General features: G+C 33.0%; 1 protein-coding gene across 1 annotated transcript; it reads left to right on the top strand.

The window, feature by feature from the left end:
- The first annotated feature begins 12,845 nt into the window (after window positions 1-12,845).
- On the top strand, window positions 12,846-14,498 carry LOC131033977 (aldehyde oxidase GLOX-like). The gene has a single exon (XM_057965302.2). The coding sequence runs from the start codon at window positions 12,846-12,848 to the stop codon at window positions 14,496-14,498; it is 1,653 nt and encodes a 550-aa protein (XP_057821285.1).
- The last annotated feature ends 2,480 nt before the right edge of the window (window positions 14,499-16,978 follow it).

Genomic DNA, 16,978 nt, shown 5'->3' with positions numbered 1-16,978 from the left:
AAATTAATCGTATGTTGAGATTCAATGTGACAAATTTGTGGGAGAGAATTTCTCATTTTGACTTATTTGATTGAGAGATCAATTGGATTGATTGAGGAGTTAATTTATTTGAATGGGAGATGGACATTATTGATTGATTTGTTAAGAAAGTTGATCATTGAATAGTTAGCTAGCTTAATTGATTATGTAATAACCCACCATACTTAACTCAACAAAATGCGACCTCTTTTTTTTTTGTTTAATTTAATCATTGTGTTTGATTCAATCACATACTCTAGGAATTCATCCATTTGGATTAGGCATTCATCCATCTGGGATGAGCATCTAACCATACGGGTTAGGCATCTATCCATACGGGACATAAGATTTCATCTATCCAATATGGGATAGGCATCTACCCATACGGGGTAGGCATCTATCCAATTGGGATAGGAGGTGCTCTGGCCAGAGACTTAGACTCATCGAGACCATTCGGGTCTTGAGCCACTCACTAAGTACTACAATCTTCTAATAGAAGTGCACCGAGGTCGCTGTCCTTAGGAATAACATAATACAAGCTTGAATTCCACCTTAGAATTTGGCTTAAAGCCTCGAGAAGTCAAGCGAATCCATACGGGATTCCTTCCAAGTATGCATTGAATTACTTTTTCCTTTTTATTATACTTATCTCTCAAATTAGGATTCTACTCAATCCTTCTTTACCAAGCCTAGACCCCACCCACAAATGCCTAATTACTAGGGACAACTCCATCCCAAGACTACCTACATACCCATTTCAGCATGGGATCAAGGCGTAAAATATGTAGTTCTATTTTCTACTCTATGGTTTGATGTAAACTGATTAGTGGGTACGCAACCCTTTCTAGGGTCAATGTCCCAGACAGTTTCTCTACGGTTGCTACCCACGGTGGTAGTGCTTAAGCAAAGGCTCAAGATGGCCTATTGCTTGTGGCCTAAAACAACTAGATCCTAATTCTTATCATAAGCATCACCCTTGGACAATTGTCAATCGACAACAATTCTTCGAGATTAAATCAATTTCATAAGAGCATTTCACTCATCATCCCTATAGGAGTTTACTATGGTTTAACTCAGTGGATGAAAGATCATTTTAGAATTATCTTATTAAATTATCGATCCAAGGGGGATTACCCGCCCCTTGGATTTTAACTTCCAAGTGTCCCTTATTACTCCCCGACGATTTATAGGGACGATGCCACAGACATCATTGATGCAGCTTTATTAGGTGTTAAGTGTAGTAGTTTAACACGACGACATTACCCATAAGCGTGACCCAGAGGCACTGTATATATCGAATGCTGCTAGGTTTTGATTTTCCAACTTCCTTTATTAGTTTTCTTAACTAAGAAACTTATGAAAACATCATGCTTGAAAATGATTATGACTTGAACATGCAAAATTTAGGCATTGCAAAACTTAATTAATTGAAATAACTACTTGATGAATTTCGTGGAATAAAAACCAATAACTAAAATTATTTATTAGTCAAACTTGAAATATAACTTGCATAATAGTGATAATTATGAAACTTGCATATTAATAATTAAATGTGTAACTTGCATGGAGATGAAAACATCAATAAATGTAATTAATGTATAAGAAATTGCATGATACAAGAATAGTGTAACTTGCGTGTAAGATTAAGCAATGCATGATTCCCATCACGGAATAATTAATTATGGTCATAGGCTCCAAAAATAGCGATTAGTTTAGACATTTGATTCAAATCATATTAATATACATTAATTGCTTTTATTGAGTCCGAAATGCCAACTAAGTGACCCAACGAATTTAAGTAGTTTTTATAAAATTCCAATTATAAAATTTAACACAATTTGATCTACAATTAGAGAATTGCTTAAAATAAAATAATTATTATAAATTTTACTAAGGACAATTATAAAATTTAATTTACAATTTAGAAAATTGCTAAAATAATTACATTTCGGAATTACCTAAGTTACAATTTTATTAAACTAAAATAAAAAAGTTAACAATGTACAAATTACCATGAATTAAATTTGTAGTGGCATTTAAAAAAAAAAAAAGGAAAGGGGGCAAGTGGGAGTGGGACCCACGGGTCCCATCACCACTGCGGGTCTGCGAAAGCATGTCCACAGTGATGAGGGGACCCCGTGGTCCCCTCCACTACCTTGCAGCCACTGCCATGACAGTGACCGCAGGGGAAGTGGAGGGTACCACTTCCCCGGTGGTTACTATAACCGCCTGCACTAGCCTACACACCACACGATACCCATAAAATATGAATGACGTGATTTCATATTAAATTTGCTTGCAATGCTTACTATATTCTTTTTCGCATCATATATATATATATGTATATAGCTTACATTTCCAAAATTTAATGGTATATAAAAAGGAGTATTTTATGAAATAAGAACAAGAATTTCACAGGAATGAAATGAAATGGAGAGATTTGCTTCAGAACTGAAATAGATAATTAAGTTATCACAGAGGTAGGCAAATTGTTTTAAACAGTAATCAGCAAATTAATATTCACAGAGAGAGGGCTTTCTGAGAGGAAAAGAATAATATTTCCCACAGTGAATAATGAACACAGCGAGGTTTATATTTTATTATCAAACTTTTTTGTTCACAGAGAAGTAAAATTTAATTAAATGATGGGATTTTACTTTTAGATTTCCATTCGAAGAGCTAGAGAAAATAATTCAAGAGAAGAATAAATATTAAGATTCATATCATTTAATCACACAGGGAAGATTTTTTAATCTCAGAAAAAAGAATTTTAAATAAGGGAAATATGATTTTTGGATAGATCTAAAATCTTTGGAAAAGCAAAAAGCAAGATCATGTGCATATTTCCTAAGGGAAATAAAATAAATAATAAAACTATCTTTTACATGCATTATGTGAAAGTATTTTATCAATATTTATTCCTAAATAAGAAGAAAAGATTTACAATAAGGGGAGATCTAGAAACTATATTTTGGATAATACCATTTCTCATATGTGAATGTGAAATAACAAGAAGAGAACCCGACTTATCAAAGCTTGATGTTGAATCCTCTAGCTATCCTTTTGATCCTTCCTTGCAACTTGAGAGAAATCTTTCAAACAACAACTTAAAAATCCCGCAACGAAAAATGAGACTACCAAAGAAGATCCTACTACTAAAAACTTGGGAAATTTTCTTCAAAACATAATCAACTCCCTTCTTTGAAACTTGCATACAATTTTATAAGAAAAATCCCTCAATTCCACTATCTAGAGAATTTAATAAAAAAAGAGTTTCTTTTCCAATATTGGACTCATGCAAATTGATTAAAAATTTAGTGGGGGAGTTACATGCAAGGTGGTGGAGATTCCTCTAGAAGCTTCTAATTCCTCCTACAACATGTGCCATAATTGGGAGTGGGAAAAATAAATAAAAATAAAAATAATGCCTTTGAATTATACTCTCCAAGTGTGTGTGTGTGCTTATTATTATTTTTATTCTTTTATAACATTTATTCAATCATTTTTAATAGCTTAACAAAAAAAAAACATAATAGAATTGTATCAAATCAAAAAGTGATAAAGGAGGGTTGTGACAGATTAGAAAACTAAATTGATTGAATTGTTAACTTGATTGATTGATCAATCAGAAAAAGGTGATTAAGGGTTAAAATCAAAATCAATGGCAGTTAGAAATTTGACATGTGATGTAGGAAATTAGAATGAAATGTCATTTGATTTGAATTTAGATTTTTAAAAATGTCAAATGAAATAGAAATTAATGAGAATTAAATGAATTTGAATTAGGAGGGAATTTGATTTATTTGAAATGAAGGGAAAATTAAATTAAATAAATTTATAAAATTTATTTAATTTGGAGGACATAATTAGATAATAAAATAATTTAAAGAAATTATTTAATTATGAAAAAATAAAAAAATGAATTTAATTAAACAATAAAGATCATTTAATTAAAAAGTAAATAATCAAAGATTAATTAAATAATAAAATTATTTAATTAATGCAAAGGGGAAATGGTGAATTGATTAAAAATTATTAAGATTGAATTTGAATAATCATTTTGTGAGGAAAAAGATGAATATTAGTATAGAGGACCCAAATTAGATTAATTAAATAATTAAATGGTATTTAATTAATATAGAGGAATAATTAGCAATGTTAGTAATAGGACAATTTTGAGTGTCTATAATTGTTATATCAATAATATTAAGGTTGTGGGCTCTAAATGATACATGTTTGACATCAACCATGTTTATGTAATGTATAGAAGTTGAAGTTTTAGTTGTTACAAAGTTAGTGGCAAGAGAAAGAAATGGATTGGTCTAGATTTGAAGTTGGTTTGATTTCACAATATATTTATTTTTATTTTATTTCATTTCACTTATTTTGATAATTCATTTGTTGATGTGGTCTTGCACAATGCTATGAAGACACATACATCTCTTACTGTCATGTATTAGAACATGATGATATTGATAAAAAAGTTTTGTTATCAAACCAAATAGAATAAGTCTTATAAGAAGAAGAGTAATTATCTCAAGGAGGGTGATCGATTTTTCTTTCAAGAGCCTTTGCATAATTTTATACAGAAATTAGACAATTCAAAAAATGGTCTACATCTTTGAGGTGTTGCTACCAAGAGCTCAAAATCCTTAGGTATATAGTGATTATGTTAGCTCCTTGATTAAATTTTACTCTTCTTATAGTTACCTAAAGAAGATGCACCACCTTGATTATCAAAGTGAGACAATGATGAAGAGCCCTAAAAATGATTCATCGACTGTACTAGTAATCACACACAACAATCTACATATTATGAGAAAAATAATTATACTTCATTAGCAAAATTTTATCTCTAAAATATTGGCTGCAAGTATCTAATGAACATTTTGTAATTTCAACCAAAAATTTAGAATAGTTTAGAATCTAAAAATAGGTTCCCAATGTTTTAAAAGAAAATAAGGGGTTTTCAAACTAGTTTATTAAATGATTCTTGAGTATTTAATGATCGGATATTAAAATTATTAATCATATAGTCAATCATATCTAGTAATCCCTTATGTAGTCAGTCATTTAATAATTTAACCTTGAGTATAATTAAGAATCATTTAATAAATTAGTTTGAAAATCCTTTATATTCTCCTCCAAGTTTTGAATGTGCTCTAAGGGGACTCTAAGAGAAACATTGTTGATAGAAAAACCTTAACCAAAGTGTAAGATAAATAATATTCTATTATATGTAGTCAACCTTGGTGTGATGCAATAAGGGAGAACTTATATATGCAATTATTATAACCCAACTTATAGTAAATTACATTCTTTCATATATATACATACATAACATCATGCATTCACATAATTTAATTCATTACACATGTCTTATAATTAATTTATCATTTTTCATCCATATATAATTATATCACATATGCATTTCATACTTCTTTATTCTCACATATATTTACTTCATAAATTTTTCAACACATGCTTTTATTCTATTCCACATTCTTATCTCCTACTTTTCCCTCTTTATATAGTGTTTTAATGCCTTCTCATCATGTCTAAATATTTCACATCCTTTCATAGTAATTATTAATCTTATTTCTATGAATTTGTCTTATATTATATAATATTTTATCCTTTTATATCTTATTTTGGTATATTATAGGTGTTTTAAATCTATTTAAGGGATACATAATGGATACATGGGTCTAGAAATGACCCAAATAACATTTGTGATGCCTCACAACCCTATATCTTTCCAAAAATAATTATGATTAAACTAGCCCATCATAGGAGAACCACTTCAAGAAATGGGATAATATGGAGGAGAAAAGTTAGGTGGTAACCTTGTTGAGAATTGACCTATTGTAAATGTTGATCTAGCTCTAAGAGGACTAATAAGAGGTAGACATGGAGACAATTCTAAATTCATTATTCTTTTGATAATATCATTGAAATAAATAGATTGGGTTGTAAATCTCATAAAAAATCACAATACACAACCTAACTAGATTACAAGTGACAAGAGAAGAAGATTAATTCAAACATTTTGTAAAATGCTTGACTATACACTAAATTTTTAAAAGAAGCTGTAAAAAATTCAAGATCACCAAAATGTAAAGAAAAAAATTAACTCTTACAAAATAATTTCCTTTGAGAGTCAAAATCTCGTATCACATTTAGATGAATCAGATAATTTAGAAACAACTGATGTATTCTCTCTGTACAATCTCACAATTGAAATGAAATTCATTATAACAAATTCTAATGTGATTTCCTGATTGTAATAGATTGATCTATAAATATTTTCTTTCATATATCAAATTAAAACTTAATAATATCCTAAATAGAATGCACAAGTTTTAAAATAATTTTTATGAATTGCACCAACACTCTACCTCAAACACTAGTGATACATATCAATTATAGCGTATCATGCTCCAATCTCATATGGACAAAAAAGAGAGTCATGTTACATATAACAAACTAAAAATCTATGTCTATACAGGTTAATGTATACTAGGAAATATAATATAATAGAAAATATAAATGTATCTAAATGATTAGAAATTTTTTGATGAAAAATAAAATAATGAAAATAGGAAAAACATATATAATATAGTAAAGGTATCACAAGCTCAGTGTACACTAGAAAATATAATATAGTAGAAAATATAAATGTACCTAAATGGTTAGAAACCTTTTGATGAAAAATAAAATAATGAAAATAGGAAAAAAAAAAGTTGATCATAGCACAATATTGTTATAGATTGAGCTCCCAATAACTTACACACAAGGAAGATGAATAAAATATTTAGTTGGTTGTTTATGGGCTTGCCTTAGTCAAACCCTTGTTTTGGTATTTCTATCTCTAGGAGCAACCATATTGCATTTGATAAAAAGGTGTGATAACGTCGATGATAAAATAATTCATCTAAGCACATGCAATAATAGATAAAGGAAATAGATCAACAACAATATGGTAATGTTAGCCTGGGCGGGAATGGGCGAGTTACTAGGAACGAATGAGCTAGGGTTTTTGTGGGTGAAGACTCAGGTGAAGAGGATGAGGACGATGATGTAGATGGGCTAGAAGAAGGTCCTTTTCTTTCATCTTGTGCTTGATGTTTTGCCTAACGCATTGATTTTTCTTTTGGTTGCAGTAATCTGAAGTTCTAGGTTGAGTGCGGTGGGGAAGGAGGTGATATTTTCCTCCAATTTTCCCTTGATCTCCTTGGCAAGGGGTGGGGATTGCAAGCTTTTTTTTGGGTGCTGGAGGCAGGGCAATATCTAGTTACAGGAAGGTGTGGCTGTGTTGGTGGGTGCTCTTAGCTTTGGGAGTGAGAAAAATGCTTTGTAGCTTTGGAGATGGAAGTCCTAGTCTTTTGGGGTTGGGGTTTTCTATTTTTGTGGTTGGTTTGCTATGGGTTTTTCTATGCTCAGGTTTTGTGGGGCTTCCAATCTTGTGGGTGGTTTGGCTGTTTTGGATGGCAAACTACTTTTGTTCATTGGTTTTTTGGTGTGGACCCTCTGTTCTCTCTTGGTTTATTCATTGGTGATGAGGGTCTTTTATGCTCTTCCCGTCTATTCTCATGGATCTTTGTATGAGGTATTTTTCTCTCCTATGGAGGTGGAGTGGCAACATGACTTATGGGCCGAGTTCAGGCTGTCAGGGCAGTCGAGCTGCTCTCTTTCTTGTCCTAAATTAAGGTGGCCCTTTCTCTTATTGAGGTGGAGAGTAGGTGTGGGAGAGTTTATTGATGGTTAATGATCGCATTGTTGGTTGAGGGATCCAGTCAAAATCCTCATGTTTTTCTTTGCAGATGGTTCTAGGTTTATGGTATTACCCATGTTTCCCAGAATGATTTGCTAGTTGTGGGAGCCTATAAAAACCCTCTTGGCTAGATTACACTGTCAAGAAAAGATGTTATTTTATGGGCCTCAGTAGGTTGTGGGAGCCTTGTAAAACCCACTTTTATGTCGACCTGTGTTCCTTCTTGTCCTATTGAGGTGGCCCTTTCTCTTATTGAGATGGAGAGTAGGTGTGGAGGAGCATGTTAGCTATTGTAGTTCATGTTGCTGGTTGAGGGAGCTGGTTTGAACTCTCATGGTGTTCTTCGCAGATGGTTTTGGGTTCACAGTCTTCTCACTATGTCCTAGAATGGTTTGCTAGTTGTGGGATCCTGAAAAAACCCTCTTGGCCAGATTGTGCATACACATATTGTTGCTATATTTTGGGTCTTTAGAAGGTTGTGGGAGCCATGTAAAACCCACTTTAAAGGTTGAGGGACCTTGAAAAAACTCTATGTTTTAGTTTTTTCTGGGACTGGCTGGTTGATAGCAATTTTCAAGGGCCTAGTTTGGCCATTATTTTTTTTTGGTTAGGTATTGGTTGTGTGGTCTTTTGTGGCCAGGAGCTTCTATTATAGGTTATGGGAGCTTGGGAAAACCCTTCTTGTTGGCTGAGGGTGCCTGTTTTCCTTATCTTTTTTGGTATAGTGTCTCTTGATTTAAACCATATATTTGTGCCAACATGTGTTGTAATCTCTTATGTGTAAGGTTTGGCTAGTGCTCGATTGCATGTGGATGTACTAGTTTGTTGATTTTGGTTTGTGCAATATTTGGGTTGGGGATTTGGATGCTCGTAAGCCCATAAGGTTTTAGGTCCTTTTAAAACCCATTGTTCACTGCTAAATAGTGTAGCTCATTTCTTGTTGTCAACTTTCTGGTTGTATAGATTTCGGGGTCCCATCAAAACCTATTTTATCCTAATAAAAAACAACAATATGATAATATCAAATGATATATGCAAAATAAAAGATTTAAGAAATTACCCATAGTGAGAAAAGGACAATCAATTTAAGAAAAGTCGATGTAGAAGCTACTACAAACTCTTAAAGGATTACAAAGACACAATTATAAGATTTCACACCATAATCCCACTATGAAGAAAATGACATGAAAGAGCTAAAGGATGTAGTATAGTAATAAATACTTCAAAAGATTCAAATGTTGTAAAGAATGAGTGAGAGTATGCACAAATTATTCCATGCAATCTTCCTTTCTTACCAAGAACAAGCCTTCTTTTTTCAAAATCTAAGGTCTCAAAAATATCTACAAGTTGTGTTTTCCAATAGGAGTGTTACCATGCCAGTTTCATAGGAATGTAATGTTCCAATAGTTGTTTCAGTTGTAGATTTTAGTCAAAGGCTAGTGCATCACACAAACATCTAAGCATAGTGCTTTCATTTGAGAAAATCAAGCCCAAAAAAGCCAACAACAGGGTAGTTCTGCTAGAACAACAATATTATGATATCCTCATATCAATATTAAGATATTTCATTCATCAAGATAAAGGGGAAGTGCCATGTATTTTGAAATTGCAAAAGTGTGCAATTTTGGTTGCTACAACGTGAAATGAAAGAATTCAAACCTTTTTCATTGCTATTCTTTTTTTAATTAAACATTATAAATGAATAATATTTTTTTTTATTAAAGGTCATACTTGAAAATTTAATTTCATTGCATTACTCAATTAAAATCCCTTATATATAAGATAAATATAGCTACTCCATAAAAGATTCAACTAAAACTATAGTTCCTAACATTAAAGAGATTTAAAGGGAATAAATACTAAGTCATTGGTTACAAAGAATGGCCCATCATTTATGAAGTAAAATCAATTAGGAGCATTTAAAGCTTGATTTAAAAGATTATTGGTCATTCATATTTTCTCTAATAAATAACATTCATAAGTATTTTTATTAAATGATAAATGCTATGAAAATTAAAATAAAAAATACCACAACTATAAAATTTAATGATGTTCAAATAAATAGTTCTTACATATAATAAGAATCAACCAAATTAATTAAAATAACAATTTGAAATTAAATATTTTAAACATAAAAAAATCTAATCATCAAATATTCCAATAATTTCTATAAATAAAATGGTAAAACTAAATATAACCTAAATTTGCATAGATGCATGTTTATGTTCTATCCTACTCCATTTCTTTGTACTTGAATACATTCAATGCTCCACATATTTCACAAAGATTTCTCCTTGGTTTGGGTGATGCTCTCTTTAGAGGGAAATATTTTGAATTTAATAAAGTTCTTATAAACTAGCAATTATCTCCCTATCTTGAATAAGAATAATAAGCTCTCTCTTTACCCCAATCTAACCTAGGGTTCTCCAATAAGTGAAATCTAATGTGAATATAAGGAGTTTGATTGATTCAAAAGTATTTCAATATAATTACTAAGTGAGTTAGTGACAAATTTTTCATAATATAACGAGGATAATGGGAATAATTATAATTTATTTAACATGTATAAGTTCAATCCTAGGCAGCCACACTATTTCCCTATCTCTTGTTTTTATATTTATGGATTCCCCTCTACATAAGCGCAACTTTGCACCATATGATTGATTTATTTTTATTATTGCAACAAAACAAGGATATTAAAAATAATATTTTCATTAAACCAACCTAAGGTAGCTAAAATATCCAATTTTATAAATTTATCGCACAACTAACAAATCCATTATTATTTTTTTTCTAAATGACTATTATAAACACTTTATTCTCAATTATATCTAACATTTTAGAACTAGCCACATAGAAGAGAATCCGCATAAGGGTGAATGGACTAATGACATGATTACATCAATTAAACTTATATTTTCTCCTTGAATTCACATTAATCGTATAATGCACACAATTGATGGTTAGCACATTATGAAAACACTAGGGACAAAAATAAAGCATACTCCTAATGAGCCATTGGATTAAAGGTATCAAACATGAATCTATATGAAAAAGGAAACTCTAAAATAAGTCAAAAATCTGAGAAACAAATATTATCATAATTTAAACTATGGTTCAAGCACGACAAATGAGAGAATAATTAACATAGTCAGAAGGAGGTAAGGAATATGAGAAACAATAATTATCATTAGAGAGACTCGTAGATTATTTTTCATTATAGAGAACTTGTAAAATATAAGGGAACAAGCTAATTAAAGGAGGAAAATAGAGGAATGACACTTAATAAAAGTTTAAAATGTAGTATAAAATTTTCATTATAACATCTCTAGTTGTTAATACATTGGCGATAGTTTGAATGAGAGTTTCGATCATGCATGCGAATTTAAATAATCATATGATCAATAGCTACAATAATGATGCATGTTGGGTTCTAAGTGTTGAAGACCATAATGACCACACGAGTGTTGAACAAATTTCTATTACTTAAGAAGATAATATCAGCCCTAAGATTGGGGGTTTTATTTGGAGTCTAAATAAATGCAAGGAAATAAATCATCTATAATATTTGAATGAAACTAAATATCACTATAATATGGATCAAATTAAAAAATTCTATTAATAAGAAATTTTAACTTGATCTACATGAAGAAATATTCTATGTTGATCAAATATGCAATCATGTTGTTATTCAATATCATGTGATTTTAAGGGGTTTACATTTACCTTGTATTCATGTGTGGAGGCTAGAAAATATGATTACATTGCAAATATGGATGGTGAGGAATTTCACTCACTCAGATGAAATAATATCATTGTCAATCTAGTTATCAATGATTCACCATATGCTATCCTAGATGTGCAAGAAATGTTTGGAAATGTACAAGGGCATGACTCACGTTCTATTTTCTTATAGTTTCTCTATTATGGTTCCCCTCAAACTCAGATCCAACCTTGAATTCTTAGGAATAAGGAATAATTAAGCATGAGTGTGAGATTTTCACATTATAGTCAAGCAGAAATCATTTTGCCAAGTCAAAATTGATTAACACATTTGAAAAAATTATCTTTAATTGAAGAAGACATACCATTTACTTTTTCCCATGGCCATGTGATATAAATTTTTACATAATATTTGACTTGTATTGATTAGATAGTGGTGTGTATTCAACTAATAATACATTCTTATGAGACCTTTCATGTCTATATTACACAAATTAAAAAAAATTAACATACCAATTTAATACCAACATATAAAAAAGTTTTCTAATTTTTTTTTAAAATTCAATAATTATGTAGCAATATTTTGACGTGTATTCATTATATGCTGGTCTGTATGCAACTACGAGACCTCTCATGTCTATGTTGCATAGATTAAAAAAATTAGAGATGTTTTTTATAAAAAATTAACTTTTTCGTAAAAAATAAAAAAGAAATCCATAATTATTTAGCAGATATTTTAGTTTCTAAGGAATAGCTAAGAAATGCTTCGTTTGTATTGTTTATCAGACCAGACTGGCAAACAATTCCATCGCCAGATACATAAGCGAAATCTTTTTGCACGTTTTGATCATATCATGTTTGGTACATACTAACGTGGTTCAATTTTCCTGCCCAAATATTAAATTTATGTGATTTAACTAAGATAAGTGCTCTACCAAATCTTCTATTCCATATAAATATGTTCCGAAAGAGTAGACGAGCTTGCTGAACGGGATGCCAAGGAATCCCAGTTGTGCAAATAATTATTTAAAATGGGCATCAGCCGTCAAGAGACGATTGGAGTAATTTGTTTCTTTTTTAAATAATCCCCGTGAGAATAAATGTGTTCTTGCAAGACTCATATTGCATTCTATCCTTGTCAACTGTTTGTTCCTTGGAAGACATTCCAGGTCGAATCGTTCGATACGGTATAATCTGGCAGAGATTCATACCAATCCTGTTTTCTCTGATTGGTAAACGGGTACTATAAAACGCAGTACATCAAGGAAGCTCTGCAAGTTAGAAAGAGAAAGTGTTCAAGAGAAAGGTTAAGAAGAGTTCGAAGTAAAAAATGGTGTTGAAAGTTTTGTGTCTGGTTTCATTGTTGTTGAGCTTATGGCCATGGGATGCAGAGGCCCAACTGGCTGTGAAGCCAGGAAGATGGATGCTTCTTGTGGAAAATGGTGGCGTCTCAGCCATGCACATGACCACCACGCGTAAAAACACCGTGGTGATGTTCGATAGAACAAATTTCGGTCCATCGCAGATCCAGCTGGACAACGGGCGATGCCGCGACAACCCGCAAGACACAGCCCTCACCCATGACTGCACGGCGCATTCCATCGAGTACAAAATATCAACCAACAAGGTCAGGCCGCTTATGATTTTCACCGACACCTGGTGCTCATCTGGTGCATTTACCGCAAACGGGACGCTTGTGCAAACAGGCGGGTTTCGTGACGGGTCGCGGGACATCCGTTACTTCGTCCCCTGCTCAGACGGTAACTGCGACTGGAACAATTTTGAGGGGCCGAAGCTCGCCGCAGACCGATGGTATGCCGCCAACCAGATCCTGCCAGACAACCGTATTATTGTAGTGGGAGGCACCCGGATGTTTCACTACGAGTTCGTCCCAAAGGCTCCCGGAGAAGGAGTTTTCAATCTGCCGTTTCTACTCCAGACCCGAACCAGCGCCCAAGTAGAAAACAATCTCTATCCGTTTCTCCACCTCTCGTCCGATGGCAACCTCTTTATCTTCGCCAACAGGGACTCCATTCTTCTCGACTACAAAACCAATACTGTCGTGAAGTCGTTTCCCAGAATGCCGGGTGACGGCCCACGGAACTACCCGTCCACCGGGTCGTCCGTCATGCTGCCGCTCTCCAGCTCAGATGGGTTTGCCAAAGTCGAAGTTTTTATCTGTGGTGGATGTCCAGACAACGGTTTCGCTCAGGCCAGTGCGGGTAATTTCACAGCCGCGCTCAGTAGCTGTGGACGGATGGTCATTACGGACCCGAATCCTTCGTGGAGTATGGAAGACATGCCCGGGCCAAGAACCATGTCGGACATGCTCATTCTCCCCAACGGCGAAATAATCATCATCAATGGAGCGGTCAAGGGCGTAGCAGGTTGGGACATGGCGACCGACCCCGTCTTGACACCTTATCTCTACCGACCTGCTGCACCGGTCGGACAGCGCTTCTTCACCCTGGCGGCCACGACTATCCCGAGAATGTACCATTCTACTGGTAACCTGATGCCTGATGGGAGAGTCATTGTCGGTGGCTCCAATCCGCATGGAGGCTACGTTCTCACGGGGACTAACTTTCCCACGGAGCTCCGGCTGGAGGCGTACAGTCCTTATTACTTGGATAAGGTCTATACGGACTCCTTCGGGCCCAAGATATTGTCCTTGTCCTCGTCTTCGATCTCCTTTGCTACAACTTTCAGGGTTGTTTTCTCTGTTCCCAGTTCTGTTACCAGCGCAATACAGTTCAATGCCTACGCCCCGTCGTTTACGACACACACGAATTCGATGAACCAGAGGCTACTTGGACTCGCCGCTGGAACACCGAGGGTCGTTTCAAATGCAAGAGGGAAAGTCGTTTATTCTTCTTCTGTGACAGCCCCGCCGGGAGCTGTGGCTGCACCGCCGGGATATTATATGCTGTTTGTGGTAAATAACGGGGTTCCCAGCACCGCCAAATGGATTCGCTTCTCATAGCTTCTTATTTCCTTCCATTCGTTCAATCTATGTTAATGTAAAAGTTATGATGGATTTTATGCATTTTGCAAGGCCGTTGTAATTACACGGCAATATTATTTTCAAGTTCCAAATAAAAAAGAGACTGAAATATTACTTCCAACCATGTGTTGTTTCGTAATACATGTTTAGTAAAAGATATACAATATCTTATGTATAGAATAGTAATTTTTTCATATATAATTTCAAAATATAATTTTTATCTTAGAAGATTGATGCTTCTTCTTCTAGTGATCATTTTTTTATATGAATTTTGTTTCATACTTTTAGTGGTCTTTGTTTTTTGGTTGATGATTTGACAAAATTAGAATAGATACAAAGTAACATGAGGGAATCAAGGAGGTTCAAAGGGGTTTTGTGTACCATGTATCTTGGGAATTATGAGCATTTTCTTAGAAAAGTGGAAGATTAATTATTATTGATATTATAACATAAGGTCATTTAGCTAGAAATAGGATGGATTTTACCATTATTGGTGAATATCCTATGGTAAATCTTCATTCGATGTATAATTTATAGCACCTAAAACAAAAAATAAATCCAAGATCCTTTGAGCATTCTGATGTCCTTGGTAGTTAGAATTTGTATCTCCACGATCCTCAAGAGAATTTGGCAAGCATAATAACTTGTTTCTAGATAAAAGCACTAGAAGTATTCATTTATCTAGTGCTTGGAAACAAAGGCACAAAATATCAGGACAATTATATTAATAAATTTTACATTCAATTGAATTTAGAATTAAGCATAAAATTTGTCTAGTATAAAGCGAACAGTACCCAATTATTTTCTCAGTCCACCTTGATGTGTATTTTGAGATCCAAATTATTATAAATACACAATTTTATTGTTTCCTAGTAAATATTTACAAAGGATGGTTTAGGAAAACTTTTTTCATTCATTCATCTCTAAGGATGTCACAAGTGAACAACTCAAGGGCCACCAAGTTAGCTTCTACCCACACAAGAACATCCCACCTAAAAACTTGATTCGGTATCAAAAGAATCATAAAATTTTAACATACTTCTAATAATGGGACGATAATTAATATTTTCCTATTAACATCCCCCTAAAACTTGAGTTGAGAGTGCAAAATAATTGATTATACATGTCTAATTATAGAACATCCCCTCTTAATGACATTTTCCTAATAGCAAGACATTTCCCAAAGGATGATAGGAATGTGAAAGCCACTATCATCCAAATATAATATGTGACTAGCAATAGCCTAAGCCAAGCAAGGTGCTTGCATACCATATCTTGAGGTGTAATCCAAGGAATGTCTTCCCATGAACATTGATATCTTCAACAAGAAACAAAACATCCCCAAACATAGTTATCATAAAAACGAGATGATCAATAACAATATTGCACAAAAAATCATGTCCAATGATTGTCTCCAAGAATTAAAATGCCCAAAAAAATTCTCCAACAATTCACATACAATAAGATGGCCTCCCCACCTAGACATGCAGCTTCCACAATCTCACGCGTTACAAAAATAAAGTAACAACCAATAGAAGCTATCAAAACTATCCTAGTCAAGTGCATGGTTAGCCAATGCAATAATAAATGCCATAGGAACTAACTAGTTATACTATTATGTAAACTAAAGGATATATTAAATTCAAATAATAATTTAAATATTTCCATTGACAATCACAATTTCTTCAAACAATAACTCAAATGTCCACAATCAATCCTAAAAATCAGTACCAGTCCATGTTTTTCTTATCTAGGCTACTTCTTAACTAGCTAATAGATACAATAGCTACCATACCAATAATTTTGGTTCTCAAATGTCATAACCAAATTACAAATGCAAATTCTCCCTATCACAATAATGAGGATGCAAATTTGGCTCTATGAGTAAAATGTGTACTCTACTTTCTATGTATCAAATGAAAAAGAATCTATTGATGGTTCAAGAACTGATTTATTTCAATGAGAAGAATGAAATGAAGATGCAAAATGTATCTTCTATCAAGTAGTGGGATAAATTATTGCTCAACATCATCTACAAGTGTGATCTTAGGGTAGCCAAGACCCATTATTTTGTTGTTTAAAAATGAGATGAGCCAAAAATAGTATCCTTCCAGCTATACTTCAATCTATTTATAAATCTAAAAGTTATGGATTGTTGAGATGGAGACAAGACATTTGCAACATTTAAAACAAAAAAATTGGTTTCTAATTTGATCACTCGATCCTAATCTAATTTGATTTGGAAATCAGATTTGATCTAATTTAAGCACGTATTCAATTTCTCAGCTTGTATTTTGACCATGTTTATGGAGAAGATTGGTTTCAAGGTTTGAGGTAAGTTTTCAACTAAAATTTTTATTGCTTGAATGTTATAAAGTAGATATTTTATGTTACAACCCGTTTAATGACATTTCAAACACTTTTAACTTTTATGCTAATGTGTGAGTAAATATGCATGT

This window comes from Cryptomeria japonica, chromosome 7 (assembly GCF_030272615.1).
Source record: "Cryptomeria japonica chromosome 7, Sugi_1.0, whole genome shotgun sequence".
Lineage (NCBI taxonomy): Eukaryota > Viridiplantae > Streptophyta > Pinopsida > Cupressales > Cupressaceae > Cryptomeria > Cryptomeria japonica.
This window is presented reverse-complemented; position numbering and strand designations above follow the sequence as displayed.